Source organism: Salvia miltiorrhiza, chromosome 3, assembly GCF_028751815.1.
Source record: "Salvia miltiorrhiza cultivar Shanhuang (shh) chromosome 3, IMPLAD_Smil_shh, whole genome shotgun sequence".
In the NCBI taxonomy this organism is placed as follows: Eukaryota; Viridiplantae; Streptophyta; class Magnoliopsida; order Lamiales; family Lamiaceae; genus Salvia; species Salvia miltiorrhiza.
This window is the reverse complement of record NC_080389.1, coordinates 57401882-57418094: the sequence shown is the minus strand read 5'-3', so window position 1 is coordinate 57418094 and position 16213 is coordinate 57401882. Positions and strand designations below refer to the sequence as shown.

The 16213-nt window shown below is 32.8% G+C and overlaps 2 protein-coding genes across 3 annotated transcripts; both read right to left on the bottom strand.

Moving 5' to 3' along the window:
* Window positions 1–721: 721 nt before the first annotated feature.
* LOC131014700 (wax ester synthase/diacylglycerol acyltransferase 11-like) lies at window positions 722–7677 on the bottom strand. Of its 2 annotated transcripts, XM_057942755.1 has the most exons (9): window positions 7369–7677; window positions 6717–7289; window positions 6548–6614; window positions 6360–6475; window positions 5986–6202; window positions 5755–5888; window positions 5515–5659; window positions 4194–4261; window positions 722–3051 (listed from the first exon to the last, which is right to left on the bottom strand). In XM_057942755.1, exons 1-8 carry the CDS (start codon window positions 7576–7578, stop codon window positions 4209–4211), a joined length of 1515 nt encoding a protein of 504 aa, XP_057798738.1. In that variant the 5' UTR covers window positions 7579–7677; the 3' UTR covers window positions 722–3051; window positions 4194–4208. The 2 variants fall into 2 exon arrangements, with proteins under 2 accessions (XP_057798738.1, XP_057798739.1); XM_057942756.1 differs by lacking the exon at window positions 722–3051 and having other exon boundaries at window positions 4032–4261.
* A 4852-nt stretch (window positions 7678–12529) lies between these two features.
* On the bottom strand, window positions 12530–13147 carry LOC131019051 (uncharacterized). The gene has a single exon (XM_057947734.1). The coding sequence runs from the start codon at window positions 13145–13147 to the stop codon at window positions 12530–12532; it is 618 nt and encodes a 205-aa protein (XP_057803717.1).
* Between the last annotated feature and the right edge of the window lie 3066 nt (window positions 13148–16213).

Genomic DNA, 16213 nt, shown 5'->3' with positions numbered 1-16213 from the left:
CTCTCTAACAGTGTCAGCCGGTTGGAATGGGCCCAAATAAAATAAATAATTCAAAAGGAAACTCGAATACCGTTGGAAAGGCTTGAAATCTTTAAAAGAATTCCAATTAATGGCCAAAAAGTAAGTTCGAATTTTTTGCAAAAAAATGTTTCAAAATAAATTCAGAAAATATATATTCCTCGTTTCAGCTTACTTGACCCCTTTCATTTTGACACGATTATAAGATAGTAAAATTGTAGTATAAAGTGTCTGAGCTCATATTACTATATTGATAAGTGATTACTTAAAAAAAAAAAAAAAGTCAAGTCAAATAAGACACCTCGGAAATAAAATCAAATTAAATACTTCCCCATCCCATTATTAATTGCACGTATTTTATTTTGGGGTGTTTCAAGTTAAATGACTCGTTTTTATTTTTGGTAATAGTTTTACACTACAAATCACATGAGCCCACATATCTTTACACACTTTTACACTACAAATTACATGGGTCCACATACCATTACATACTTTTACACTACAATCTTACTTTCCTTAATCTCCGCGCCGAATATGTATGTGCCATAAATAATGGGACGGAGGAAGTAAGATGGATGAAGCAATATTTTTTTCAAAAAAATGTAGCAATATAGACCATATTTTAATTATTATTTTGATTCGCGAGATAAAGCAATATTATTCTTTTGAAAAAAAAAGTAACAATGTAAAGAATTAATGTGTATATAAGAATGATATAATTTTTATATATAATAACTGTTGGAAATGAATTCAACAATTACAAAAGTGACGTCAGTCACGTTTGGATTAACGGGCACTAACAACTTGAGATCACGAGCAATGTTAAATCCCTCTGAAGAAAATCAATGAGATCGATCAAGTGTGCGATGGTAGGACCCCCGACGGTTAAATTAGTGAATTTGAAAGTTTTGTTGCTTTCGCAAACCCAAAAATATTAGATAGAATGATTGAACAATCAACCCAACAATACCATATGAAAAGCAGTAAAGCAACTGAAAATTAAAGTACACATAATGGAATAATTTTATACTGCAATGTTTATTAATTGCAGTTGTGAATCCATTATAAAAATTCCTTTTACAATGAATTACACGAAAACATTCAATATAATCCCTTTTATTGAGTAGTAATAAGAAAAGAAATCCATTCTAATGTGCGTGCGTTGGCCTAACGGTAGGAGGTTAATGCCTAAGACCTGAGATCTTGGGTTCAAGTCATCCGTCGCACGGTCTTTAAATTTCTTTATTTACTTATGTAATTTATCAAAAACAAAAAAAAATCATTCTAATCTTATCAATAATGCTAGCAACAACTAGACTTTTAGTGAAGCTAATGGGTATATATAATAACTAATTATCAGCTAACCCTAGACATACGAGTTTCTCACTCAAGGTATGCTAGACACACTAGTCTCCCATTCAAGATGTGATAAACTAGATGTTGAGGTTGATGTTGGAATGTAGCTTCACAATCTTGTGACTCATCACTTGTGTTTTGGGTTGTATGAACTAGTGATGAATGCAATAGTCTTCGCCCCTTTTTATAGATGAATCTATGCTTGGTGGGTAAGAAAATAAAGGTTGAAAACATGGTGAAAAATCATGGCAGCTGGAGTTTTCTTGAAACCAAAGTTTGCTTGTTGGTTAAGCACATAACCAACATTCTTAAAAATATGGTTGATCAAGGCTTCGATGATTTGTTCCTTCTTCTCCATACTTTTTGATATCCGAAAATTACCATAATAATTCTCTTAATTAAACAATAAATGAAGAAGATAAAATACAAAGAAATTACCCGAAAATAAATGATTAATTAGAGTTAAAAATTAACTCTCGACATAATTGATAAATTAACAAAAGTAAATAACTTAAAAGTAATGAGCAACAGTAAAACAACTAGCAATAGTTGGTTTCTCAAGAAGATCGAGATGTCCCGGTGATCGAAGACTATTGAGGCTGTGAAAGGAGGGGCGAAAGACGTCCGAGCTGTATAGTCGGACAATCGAAACCCTAGAGTATTGAAGCGTGGAGGTGGATCGAAAAATTGGGGAATGCAAAAGTGAAAGATCGTGTGCGAGTGGAAAAGTCAATACGAGTGATTATCAATGTCCTACTTTGATTAACATGCTTACCTTATATAAGTGACTAACATATATAGAGATGATTAACTGTTAGATTTTGAGATATTAATTATTCACCCCATCAACTATATACCACTAAAAAGAATTTGCCTGGTAATGTACGTGACAAGAACCATCCAATCCATTTAATGAATTCAAATATAGCTGGAGTTAATGGTTTGTTTTTCTTTTGCAAGTGACAAGTATTAGGTAAAAGGAAAAAGGTAACGTACATCATGTGCAATTATTCATATATAGAGCAAAATTAGGGGATAATGTTTTCAATGATTCTCAACGGTTGGTGAAAGTATATATATGGATGGATTGGTGAAAGTATATATGTGGATGGAAGGGCAACCCTTAACTATATGCTTTTACAACATGATAACATATAAACATTTGTAGCAAAATTTGGTATGCATTACGGTTAATTAATCCCACATGGGAATGGTTATAAAACTTATAATAATGTTTCACACCTAACATCAATTTAAAAAAAGAAAACAAAAACAAAAAATATTTACATAAGCAAGAAAAGAAAAGATGAGAAGGCGGATCACAATAGCAGGGGCTCATTTCAAACATGACAGAAAGAAAATTCCCACAAAATTATCCTTGCAAGATGCTTAACCAGATAATTGGCTCTCAAGCATGCCTATGACTACGAGAAATGGCATCATTCGATTTTGATCCAGCTTGTGTTGATTGCTTGTCATAATTAAAAAAATACATTTTCTTTTCAAACCCCACCAATATTAGTTTGAGCCACAATTATAGCTTTCAATCTACTCAGAAATAACTAAATAAATAATCTTTCAAGTCGATATGTCATAGCTAGCTAGGAGTATATCATTTGTAAAACCTTACGCTCGTCACCAAATCAAGAACTTGCAGCGGAGCTTCAAATTTGGATCCTAAAATTAAGGATGCTGTGAGTCACGGCTTTAATTTGTTGCATTAAATAAGGGGCAATTCAGCAATTATAGTTTATAAATGATTGCATGCGTTGAACTTGTTCGATACTCCGATTGGATCGATCTGAACCTGACTCAAACCCTTACCTAAACTCCAACTCATGATCCTTGTGAGTCGATTCGACCCGGATCCAACTCAAATTCGAACTAAACTTTGACTCATGACCCATTATATAAAAATAATACTCCCTCCGTCCCTGAAATGGCTTCCTCTTTGGGGACGGCACAGGTTTTAATAAAAAGTGGTAAAGTGTATTGATAGTGGAGAAAAAGTGATATAATTATTATTGAAAGTTGTGAAAAGTATTATAATTAGTATTGGGAGTGGTGAAAAGTGAAAAGTAAGAATAAATAAAGTATTATTAGTGGTGGGGTAGGTTTCCAAAAATGGAAAGAAAGAAAGAGGAAGTTATTTGGGGGACGTCCCAAAATGGAAAAAGAGGAAGTTATTTTAGGGACGGAGGGAGTAATTGTTATGAATATAAGTAATATTCCCTCCGTCTTTATAAAAAGTAACCACTTATAAATGACACGAGTTTTAATAAAATAGTTGAATATATATTGTGAAGGGAGCAAGGGTTTCACTTTTATTGTGAGTGGAAAACTTACCAAAAATAGATTTGATACATTTTATGAGGACGGAGGGAGTAGTTGTTATAAATAAATTACACTTCATATAATTAATAGAAGTAACCATGTATTTCAAATAAAAGTATGTAGCATTTCCTAGTTCTTATATTTAAAGGTAATAGTTGCAAAAGTGGTTGTTCTGACAAATAAAAGCGACAATCCTTATAAATAAAAAGTGACGGTTATGTGTGCATACGGTAGATTAATTAATGCATAATGTCAAAGATTTTGAGTTGGAGTACATTTAATTTGCTTGGTTGTTAATCTTATCAAAACAAAATGTCCATTCCTATCAATAAATAACACATTTTATGATTAAATAAACTCAAAATGTGCATTAAACATGTGGACCAACCCACTTTTCTCTTTAATTTAACTTTTCCAAATATGGGTCGAATTTTTTTGTATTTTAATGGGATGGAGGGGAGGAAGTAAATTCACTGACACATTACCTAATCAAGTCGATGCTATTTTGGGATTTTTGCCAAATTGCTTTCGTTTTTCTTTTCTTTTTCTCGCCCTACAAAAAAATAATTGTAAAATTAATAATTCATTTTTTTCCTAAATAATAACTTCATCAAGAAAGCATGCAATTAGCTACTAAATTTAATGACGGGAAATAAATTTGTCTTTACTTTCTCCGTTTTATCGACGGTTTAATAATGCATATATATTAATTTTATTTTTTATTTAATCTTAAATATTCCATCGTTAAACTGTCGCTAATATTAAGATATTATTTTATTATTTAATAATTCCGTCGTTAAAGTGTCGTGAAATATAATATATATTTATAATTTATTTTAAGTAGTTAAAATTAATTTATTTTATTTTCTTTATTAAATTAACGTTTCGTCATTGAGTAGTAGTTAAATTAATTGTTTTTACTCCCTCCATCCCAAGAAGCATGACACAGTTTTCTTTTTGGTCTGTCCCACGAAGCATAACACGTTTCTAAAAATGGCAAAAAATTTACCTTTTATTCACATTTTCACTTTTTCACCTACCACACTTAACACACAAAACACCAATTTCTTAATTTCCGTGCCGAAAAGAACTATGTCATGCTTCATGGGACGGAGGGAGTATTTTATTAAATAAATTACTATTTTTTCATTGGGTAGTAGTTAAAATTAACGACTTTAATTTACGATAAAAAAGAGTCTTTTAGCGACACTAACATGGTCGCCGTTACAAATTAACAACATAATTTTCGTCGTTAAAGAGTCGTTAAATTTAAGGACCATAAATTTCCGTCGTTAATGATGGATGCCTAAATTTGAATTATGTTTTTGTAGTTCCACTTTTCCTTTCGCACTAGTATTGGAGATATAACACATCTATATAAAATCCAAATCAATTAAGCACTGACGATGGATTCTTCTAATTCGTATATTCATTTTACTTTGTTCACTACATTAGTTGTTGCTGATCAGGAATTATTTTCCAGAAACGCAACAAGTAAATGCAAATCCCTCATCTAGCCTATTATTCTTTACTATTTGGTAGAAATATATCAGTTTGAATAAACTTTAGGAACTTAACATTCAAGAATTAAATTATTTCTTAGTGAGAAAAGCTATACAACCACTCTGTATATAAATTAGAGCGCTTCGAGCAAAGGAAAAAAATCCCAACATATTACTACTTAAACATTAATAAATGTTGGCAATATATCGTCTCATCATAGAATTAATTAACATTTGTTGGATGAGAATATTTAATTAATTAATAGTACTATATATCAACACTAGTGAGAAGTAGAGACGAGACCTCTTTCTATTACAGCTTCTTTGATATTTTGCAGAGACCCAATCAAATCATCACAGAGTTGATAAGGATTTGGGATCAGCTTTTCATCAGCGCCGATGGATATAATAAGCTTATCAGCATAGCTTTGGTAATGGAAGATCAATGACTGCATTATTTTCAAATTCACCATTAATAAATAAATATTTCCATGTATAGAAAAAAAGATAAGTGTATAAAAAAGTGTCGGTTCGACTTAATTACTTGAGGAAATCCACAAACAGAAGGGGCAATGTAGCTTAAGTGGTGTCCAAATAAATAGACCTCCTCTGTCGGACCCATCACATTAGAGAAAGAAAAGGTTGTGTTTCTGAAAACAGTCCTTGTCATACGCGCTGCTGCCTGCGCGTACACACAACCGAATAATTACAAACATATTATCTATTTTTTTATTAATAAATTACACAAGTAAATAAAAAAATTTATTGATTATACGTGCCTTGATTCCAAACATTGACGTCGTTAGTTTCATGACGACGCACGCCCATTTGTGAGCGAGTGAGAGCTTCTTTCGATCCATGGTGGATTTTGCTCTACGGATGTATGTCAAGGGGTCGACTTGCAAATCAATACCGAAGGGAATAAGAACTATTGCTATTATGTTCCCCCACATTCCATTCAACTCCTCTTTTTCCATCATCTCAGCCAAATCCTATATAATAGTAATATACATTTAAAAGCATATAAATCACTTATTCTTATTGGACGATGGTAATGAATTGCACATTCTATCCTAATTATGATTAATAAACTCTAATTATCGATTATTACATTGTACTTGAGAATTAATAAAGTCTAATCATACGTACCTCAATGGTTGGAGATGATCTGAGGTTAAAGACAACAGTTGATCTAATGCCTAGATTTCTTGGTAGAAAATTACTGCTCTTCTCGTTGATTTCTGCCCCATTTTCTCTATTTTCCTCTGTGATGGAAATGAAGATAAATCAAAATCCATTTAATTCGAGATCGATAACTCTAATCAATAAGAGCTCACCATATGCTGTGTTGAGATAACGACTGAGACCGGCCTCTGTGACTCCGATCATAACATCATTAACGCTCTTCAATAATTTGTCAAAAAAATATATATCAAAAAAATTCACGCACTAATTTAATAAATAGCTGAGAATTTGATCAAGAAAAATATAATTGAGCACACAAACCACGTTCATGGCGTTCTTGATAAGCTTAACGTCGTCAAGACTAACGATCCTATGCACAAATCTCTTCCGACAAAGTTTAACGCCGCGTCCGGCTCTCACCGGAGTCTGCACGTCTCTCAGAAACAACAACGTCGCAACAAACGCCGTCATATCCACCAAGGTGTAAAACAAAATCAAAACCACCGTCCAAACGGCCTTGAGCAGCCGCATCGCCGCCCCTCCGCTTCCGCCTTTTCTCGGGTTGTTCGACGCCGGCAGCACCGGCAAAGAATCCGGATCGTGGATCTTCCTCGAGCAGGCGTGCGTGAGCGCTATGAGCGACACGCCGTCCCCCAGCGAGTGGTGGATCTTCATCACCACCACCGCCTCCGCGTCCGAGGTCTTCACGTTCAGAATGTGGAACTCCCACAGCGGCTTCGCCGTGTCCATCGGAATCTCCGACAAGCTCGACGCGTAGTCCGCCACGAACTCGTCCGGGGATTCCACGGCCGCGGGGCCCACCTCCGGTACGAAGACGTGGCTGTCGATGTCCACCGCCGTCCGTCTCCACCGGAACCTGCCGCCGCTCGCCACCTTATTCCGATATGTAACCAAATAAGATTAATTAATTATATGATAAAATATGAGATTGAAACACGATAAGAAGACTTACGAGAGTGCTGGAGAAACGAGGGTGCTTGAGCAAGGTTTGCTGCATGCACTTCTTGTATAATGAGGGCTCGATTTTTGTATTATAACCCATTAATATTATTATGAAGAGATTGAATTTTGGTGCCTGCATCATTCGCCCAGTCGGACTCACGGGCTCCTCTTCTTCCTCCTCCTCCTCTTTCGCCATTGATTTACTGTCGGAGATTTTCATTGTTAATGAAAATGAAAATTATAAAATTAGCTAGCTATGTATTTCGAATATAAATAGCTAGATAGCGTCCACGACTAGTATTCGAATTTGTTCTGACTAGTGATGCAATTAATTAGGGTTTTGTGTTAAGCATGTAATAAATTAGGTCGATCTTGAAAGCCACCTAATCGAGTGCATTGGGAGGCACTTTTTGTTCAGAAACACGTGGTGTTGGCAATGATGGAGGTTAATTTCTCTGCTAGGTCTTTTCACCAACAGGTGATATAGGAGATAACCACTTCCCTTACTGCAACCTTGTTACACAACTGTGTTAACGTAGATATAAGATGTCGACCATAAATACAGGAAAAGGTTCAAACTAACGACAACGTACCCTTCATTAGGAAAAGGTTCAAATTAATGACAACCTTTCATTAGTGTGAGAATGAAGAATTATTTAAGTGTTTGGATCCAATATTTAGATCCTATAAGATTTATGGTGAATGCATTTTGATTGATCAATTAATGCAGCACCTATCGAGAGCCATAACTTAAGTAGGTCATTGATTCATGTTCCATCCATGGCGTGTTAATTGTAATTTATTTGAATGTTGTTTAGATATTTAATACTCTCCGTCACAAAAAATAATCATTTTTTGCCATTTTTGGGTGTTCACAAAAATTAGTACATGTTTTAGCTAGACTGAAAATCGAAGACTAAAGACTGAAGAATTGAAGAGCCGAAGAACTGAAGTTTGAAGACCGAAGTTTCAGTCAAAACTGAAGACCAAGAGACTCAAGACTGCAGCCGACTCGTACTGAAGGACGTGTATACTGAAGAATCAGTGTTAGGAAAACACTGATACATGCCACGTTGGATAAAACAAGACTGATACTGAAGAAAAGTATTAGTTGAAACCTCAGACTGATTCTCTGTCCCAAACTGGTTCTTCAATTTAAGGTTGTCTCATTCATTTCAAATGAAGCCACATGGAAAACACGCAAGTACAACTGCATTTAATTCGAAGATCTGCAGAATCGTCCTTCAAAATACAGAGTTTCCCTTTACGTGCTGCTTTATTCTGCAGCACCATTCCCTACGAGAGAAAGGACGGTACTTCTTTCAGCTTAGGGAGGACGAATACTGAGGACCTTAGCCCAAATTCAAATTTGAGTCACAACGACAGAAAATTGAAGGCAGACCTCCTCCAATGGATCTTTCTCAAGACGCTGCCTATAAATAGAGCTCATGGATCAACCTCATTCTTCACCGATTCAATGAATAAAGCTGAAATTCTGTCGAACTTAAGAGCAAGCTAACTCACTGCAATCAAGTTTGAATCGAAGAAGAAAATATTCATTGTTGTAACTATCAGTCTAACTGATAACATAAATTCACTTAGTTTTCTTAGGCATATACATTCAAATCAATAGCCTAGAAACTGATTACTGAGATCCTGTTCTCAATAATCCTAGTTGGAATTCGAACCCCTTTTCAAATTACTACACTTTACCAATTGGACCTACCACACTCTACCACTACTTGTCTAATTAATCCAATTTAGTTGTTAATTAAAGAGTAAAATTTTGAAGTAGCCAAAATGAAGCATAAAACACAATTTATGGCCACACATTGAAAAACATAAAAGTTGGCCATTTTTATTGATTTGGACGTTTTTACCCTTAATGAGGCGGACCGGATAGGATCAGGCACGCGGGTCGCGTGCTGGGTCGAGTTAGGCACTTATGGCACTATTAGTGCCAAGATTTTACTTTGGTTTTATTTTGGATTTCCGTTGCTAACAGAAATCCAAAATAAAACCAAGTAAAATGGTCCTTTTGGCACTTATGGCACTAATAGTGCTATAAGTGTCATACGTGCAACATAAATAACAGTAATAGAATCAAGAAATCATAAATGGATCATCTAAACCCTAAATCGAATATCTAAACCCTACGGGGAAGTGTTTAAAATGATCATTTTGGCACTATTAGTGCCATAAGTGCCAACAGAAATCCAAAATAAAACCAAGTAATAAAATGATGCGTATGGCACTATTAGTGCCATAAATACCATACGCGCAGCGGGCCCTGGCTTTTCCATGCGACCGCGCAACTCACCCATAAGCTTCCAGCGGCTGCGCAATCACCCCAGCGGTCGAGTAAATAGGGCAAATTAGACATACCACCCAATTAATTGCCATATTTTGATGTTTTAAGATTATGGGCCAAAAATTGATTTTCAATCTTCATTATGGTCATTTGACTACATTGTTTCTTATTAAATGGGCTGATTATATTATTTCCAGTTTATTTATTTATTTTTTATTTTTCTGTTTATTTATTTATTGAAAAATTTATTTCTAGTTTATTTATTTTCCAGATTATTTATTTATTTTCTGAATTTTCAGTTTATTTATTTATTTATTTTTGAATTTTCAGTTAATTTATTTTCTGAAAAATTTATTTCTAGTTTATTTATTTCCACTTTATTTATTTATTTTTTGAATTTTCAGTTTGTTTATTTATTTATTTTCTAAATTGTAGTCTATTTATTTTCTGAAAAAATAATTTCTAGTGTATTTATTTTTCAGTTTATTTATTTATTTCTTGAATTTTCAGTTTATTTATTTATTTATTGTCGAATTTTCTGTTTATTTATTTATTTTTGAGTTATCAGTTTATTTATTTTCTGAAAAAATTATTTCCAATTTATTTAGTTTTCAGTGTATTTATTGTTTATTTATTTTTGAATTTTCTATTTTATTTATTTCCGGTTTATTTATTTTCTGAATTTTCAGTTTATTTATTAATTTATTTTTGAATTTTCCAGTTTATTTATTTTCCAATTTTTTTTTGAATTTTCAGTTTATTTATTTATTTAATTATTTTTGAATTTTCCAATTTATTTATTTCAAGTTTATTTATTTTCCAGTTTATTTATTTACTCCCTCAGTCCAAAATTTAATGTTCCACTTTGGTGTGGGCACGGAGACTAATTAAACTGAAAAATGTGATGTGGATGAAATATAAGGGTAGTTGATTGAAGTGATAAAGATAGTTGACTAAAATGATAAATGTGTTGTGAGTGGGTCCACTAGTGATAAAGTGTAGTAAATATAGAATATAAAAATGATAAAGTTGTTTTAAGGTGGGTCCATTAGTGGCAAATGGTGGTAAATCTAGGAAAAGGAAAAGAGTAAAATGGTACAAAAAGCAGAATATGGCATTAAATTGTGGACAGATTTTTAAAGGCAAGTAGAGCATTAAATTGTGGACGGAGGGAGTATTTATTTTCGAATTTTCAGTTTATTTATTTTCTGAAAAATTTATTTTCAGTTTATTTATTTATTTAATGAATTTTCAGTTTATTTATTAATGTCAAACAGTTAGTGAAAGACTAGTAAAAATAATCACAATACATTTACACTAACATTTTAATCTTTTATACCACATTTTTTCAGCTTTCTTAGTTTCCGTGTCGAACACCAAACAAGAAATTGATTGGTGGACGGAGGGAGTAGTACTTTTTATGTATTCAATAATACTTCTTTATGCATGCATGCATTTCATCTATTACAATAATAAATCTTTTGATAATAACTATATGAAAATTCAATAATTCAAATTAATTGTGTGTATTATAAAAGTCAAATGATAACTATATGAAAATCAATAATTCCTATAAAAGTGAAATTTTCAAATTGACAAAGAAATTTGAAAATGAAACTGAAAATACTCCATCTGCTCAGAGCTAGTAAGGCGTAGCATTTATTGGGTGTGCTGTGTGCATTGATATTACGATTGGCAATCAAATATGGCAATATGGTCCAACAAAGCAAGTCGCAATTAATTTGAATTTGACTGATTTAGCCCATACCAACATCTTCATCAACTCAAATTTTAATCATGTACTGTATGTTCAATTAATTATATTTCTCAAATTGCATAAGATAAAAACTATATTTCTCAAATAAAAACACAATATTTAAATAAAATTAATGTTATAATTTTTTTTATATAAATTAACAATTAAATAAAGAAAATAAAAACTGCGCTACGATAAATTCAAACCCAAAATCTTTGACCTTAAGCATTAACCATTCTACCGTTAGACCAACACACAACACATTAAAAATATAAATTACTATTGTTTTGGAATTTGAATTTTACGAGATATATTTATTCAATTCGTTGTTATATCATCTTGTTTCAACTCGCGCTTGGTCGCGCGATTGAATGATCAATTAATGTTGTAGGTTTTTTTTAATACTCCCTCCGTCCCACCTCCATAGTCAACTTCACTTTTTCACACATATTAAGAAAATGCAATAAATAGTGCTTGGACAATTCAAATAGTACTTGAAAAATACAAAATATATGTAATTATTCAATTTTGCCCTTATTTATTCTATGTTGACTATATTTAAATAAGATTACTTTGGTAAAAAAAATTAATACTAATATATTTAATTTAGGAAATGGACTATATATATATTGTGGGACATCTAAAAAAAGAATAAGTGACTATAAAGGTGGAACGGAGGGAGTAATTTTGTTTGTTTTTAGTTGTTTGTTGTTTGGTTGATGTTTTGTTTTTCTTTAAACGTTTGAAGAAAATGAATGGTGTAGCCGTGTAGGTAATAACTTAATTAAGAGCCATGCAACTGTGCATTTATTATAGAACAGAGATAATAATAAATTGTCAACTACTTCATTCACATCTCTAAACCAAGTGCCATAAATGCAAATGAATCAATCAATATCCTGGAGAGAGATTTAATCTACCTACGTACATTTGTGGATTTCAATTCCAGTTGAAATCTATATATCCGTATATAATAAGACATTCCCACCATCCATGAAATTAGTCTCGGATATATATTTGTTTTTTTTTTTTTTTGAGAAATAGAATTTTTGTTTATCACTTTGCATCACATAAACTCGAAAATAATTAGTTCAAAAACATCTTTTAAACTTTAGCATTCTTACTTCCTCTCACCACCATCATCAATTGACATTGTCTCACTATCCTATCTACATCACTTTCCTTACTATTAAATCTTCTATCATTTCTCTCTCGCAATAGATGATAAACAGCAGTTGCAATCACTAATCTGTACATGAGTTGCTTCCCTGTGTTGGATGTTCCTTGACTTTCCAAATACTCCACCTCAGCATCCCAAGCTAGAGCCTGCTGCCTAACTCCACACCAAGTAGTTAACTTCCTCCACACTTCAGCCAAGAATTCACAAGTAAAGAACAAGTGATTAAGGAACTCATTCTCATGCTTGCATAAACAACATACTTGCTCACACTGTATTCCAAACCTTATCAATCTATCACGTGTTGCCATTCTTTTCAGTATAGTAAGCCATAATATAAAGATGCATTTAGGTGCAGCTAAGCTTTTACAGATCATAGGATACCACTTCACCTTTTCTGGTGTTCTTCTCATAGCCACATAGGTTTTCCTGATGGAGAACGTCTCTTGCTGCAGAAGATCCATACCATTGAGTAATGAAGCCATGTAAGCTCGAGCTCCCAAAATTTTCTGCACCACCCAAGCAGCTTGACTTGGTATTGGCATGGTTTGCCAGTCTTTTTGCTTGATATAGTAACCATGTATCCACCTCACCTATAGCTTTTCCTTAGATTTTAACACATTCCATAATTACTTGCATATTGCAGCCTTGTTCCATAGCTCCAGATTAATAATGTTCCAACCCCCAGCTTCCTTAGGATTGCACATTTGCTCCCAAGATACCAGATTCCTCTTGGTAACTTTAGCTGTACCAGACCATAAAAATGACCTACGCGCAGCCTGTATGGTTTTCATTACCTTTTGAGGAAGAAGGAATACCAGACTCCAATAGGTTTGAATACTAATCAGAACTGCTTTAATTAATTGTAGTCTGCCCGCATAAGACAATAACCTGGCTGACCAACACTCAATCCTTGCAAGATATATATTTGTTTTGTTAGATAATCTATTAGTTTACGGGTATATTTGAGTAAAATCTATAAATTTGTACTCCCTCCGTCCCATGAAATTAGTCCATTATTCCATTTTGGGATGTGCCAAAAAGATGTCCATTTTTAAAATTAATATTATATAAAAATATTATTTTTACTAAATTAACCTTATTTAATGTTCAACTTAATGTTTCTCTCTTCTCTCACTTTTTCTCTTTAATTTTTTCTTTTATTTTTTATTTTAATTCTTTTCAAAAAATCATTAACTTCGATTCATCAAAAAATATACGAATGTTCAATTAAAGATTACGAGAAGATTTTTTGTTCGATGTAAAAGTTATAAAAAATGAATTTGAAATGAATAAGTTATTATCTTTTAAAGTGTCAAAATTAATTTTTGTTCGCTTTCATTTACCTCAAATGCTAAATATTTTACTCTTTTTCCATTTTGTTTTCGTTTGTTGGTGAAAAAAATAAGTAGATGCCATTTTTTTCCTTCCAAAAAAGTTTACATGGTTGTTCGATTATAATTGTTTTAAGTTTAAATAGTTTTAAATTATCGAAATTTTTAATGAAATTAAGGAGAATGAAATTTGTATTAATTTTAATTTTGAATTTATAAATAAAAATTAATTATATATCTTAAAATTAGAATTTAAAATATTATATAGATTTATTAATTATGTGTACAGAATTATTTATTTATTTATATAAACAAATTTGCCATTATATTTTTCTTTTTATATTATTTTTATCTTTCCTATTTTTTTTAATTAGTTTTGGACTATTTAAATATGAACTTTTAAGAGTAAAAAATGGTTATATTAAATGAAGACTGTTAATTTTGTTATATTGATGGTTTAGTGTTATTTGCTCAAAATGATATTGCTTTACAATCTATACATTTAATTATTATTATTATTATACATATATAATTCTTATTATACAGTACTCATTAAATTTAATATTATACTCATTAAATTGATAATAATAATATTATTATACATTATTTAGAATCAAATATTAATATTTAAATTAATACTATAATTTTTTCATTACCAATTAATCTTAACTTGAAATCTAATCACGAAGATAAATTAATTGAACACAACTCTGAAACTAAAAGTCCCATCAATAAATTTAGTTAACCACAAGTTAAGCCCAATTTAAACACTAAAGCACCTTATTCAGCCCATTAATATTTTATGGATCCCGAACTGATTTTATTCTTTTAATTAGAGCCCAAAATGTAATTAAGGCCCAACCAAGCTTAAACCCATCTCTTTTCTGTTTTTTTGAGGCAAAACTCTTTTCTTCTTTGTCTTAAAATACGTCTGCTCTTTTCCTCAATACTCTCTCTCCATCTTCTCTCTTGTTTATTTGATCTCTCTTTCTCTCGCCGCCTCTGCCTCGAAATCCGGCAGCTACCCGCCACGGCCACCTTCTCTCTCATCACTCGACCTCTCTCTCTCTTCAGGGATGCTTCTTCCAAGGAAAATGAAGTGTGATTAAGCTGGAGTTTGAGTTGGTTTTGTTATGTCTGTGAGATCAGCTTGTATTCTTTCTGTAGAATGATTGAGAAGGCGACGGGGAAGAGCCATATCTGAATATCTGTAAAAGAAAACGTGGGCTGGGTAAATTAAAGAATTGCACACATATTTGGAGGGTTTAATTTAATTGTACAAATATTTGGAGGATTTAAAAGTGGGTTGGACTGACCCAAATAAATTCAAATTCAAAGGATTTAAGACCAATACATTAAAATATTCAAATAGAAAATTTGTCACATCAAGTAAGGCCCAAATAATTATCTCAAGCCCAACCTGAATTCATATTATAATTCTGAATCTTCGAACTAGTCTCATAAAATAAAAATAAAAAATTATTGCTTAATCTCATAATCATGTAAGGGTAATTCTATTCATAGCCTCATTTTTACTCTCTATAGACTATAGCCCCTTTTTAAAAATTATAATAAAATAAATAATAGATATACCATTTTATCCCTACCATTTAAATTACATTCTTAATAAATCCTTAAACTCTATAAGGATAGAAACAAGGCTGTTTGGGAAGATATTCTTCCGATCCCCAGACGCACTGTCGCACTTGCGAAGTGTTGTCGTGATGAATGGTTGGCTGCGCGGGACTTCTCCTCGTCCACTGGTCCGATGACGACTGCTTCTTCGGCTGTCATGGCCTGTGCAGGTTGGCATGATACTCCGGAGGGATGGGTAAGGTGTGGAGTGGATGCGGCTTTCTTTACTCAAGCGAACTCTATGGGAATTGGTATTGTTATAAGAAACCATGTGGGGGAGTTTGTGACGGGAAAGGCGATGAGGATTCCAGGTTGTAGGGATGTGGTTGAGGGAGAGATAATGGGAGTGAAGGAGGCACTGTCTTGGTTAAAGAGTCTTGGGTATTTGCATGGTTGGGTGGAGTGCGACAGCAAAATTGCGTGTGATGCCATTTTGAAAAATGAGAGGATTATCAATGAAAGAGGTGTTCTTGTTGATTTTTGTCGTCGCGAGCTGGCCTCTAGTCCCGGAATTCGTTTATGTAATGTTCGCCGTACTAGAAACGCTATTGCGCATTGCTTAGCTAAAGCTGCGAGAGATATTTCTACGATACATGTTTGGAATGAACCCCCGTCGTTTGTGGAGGGTCATCTCCATGTTCC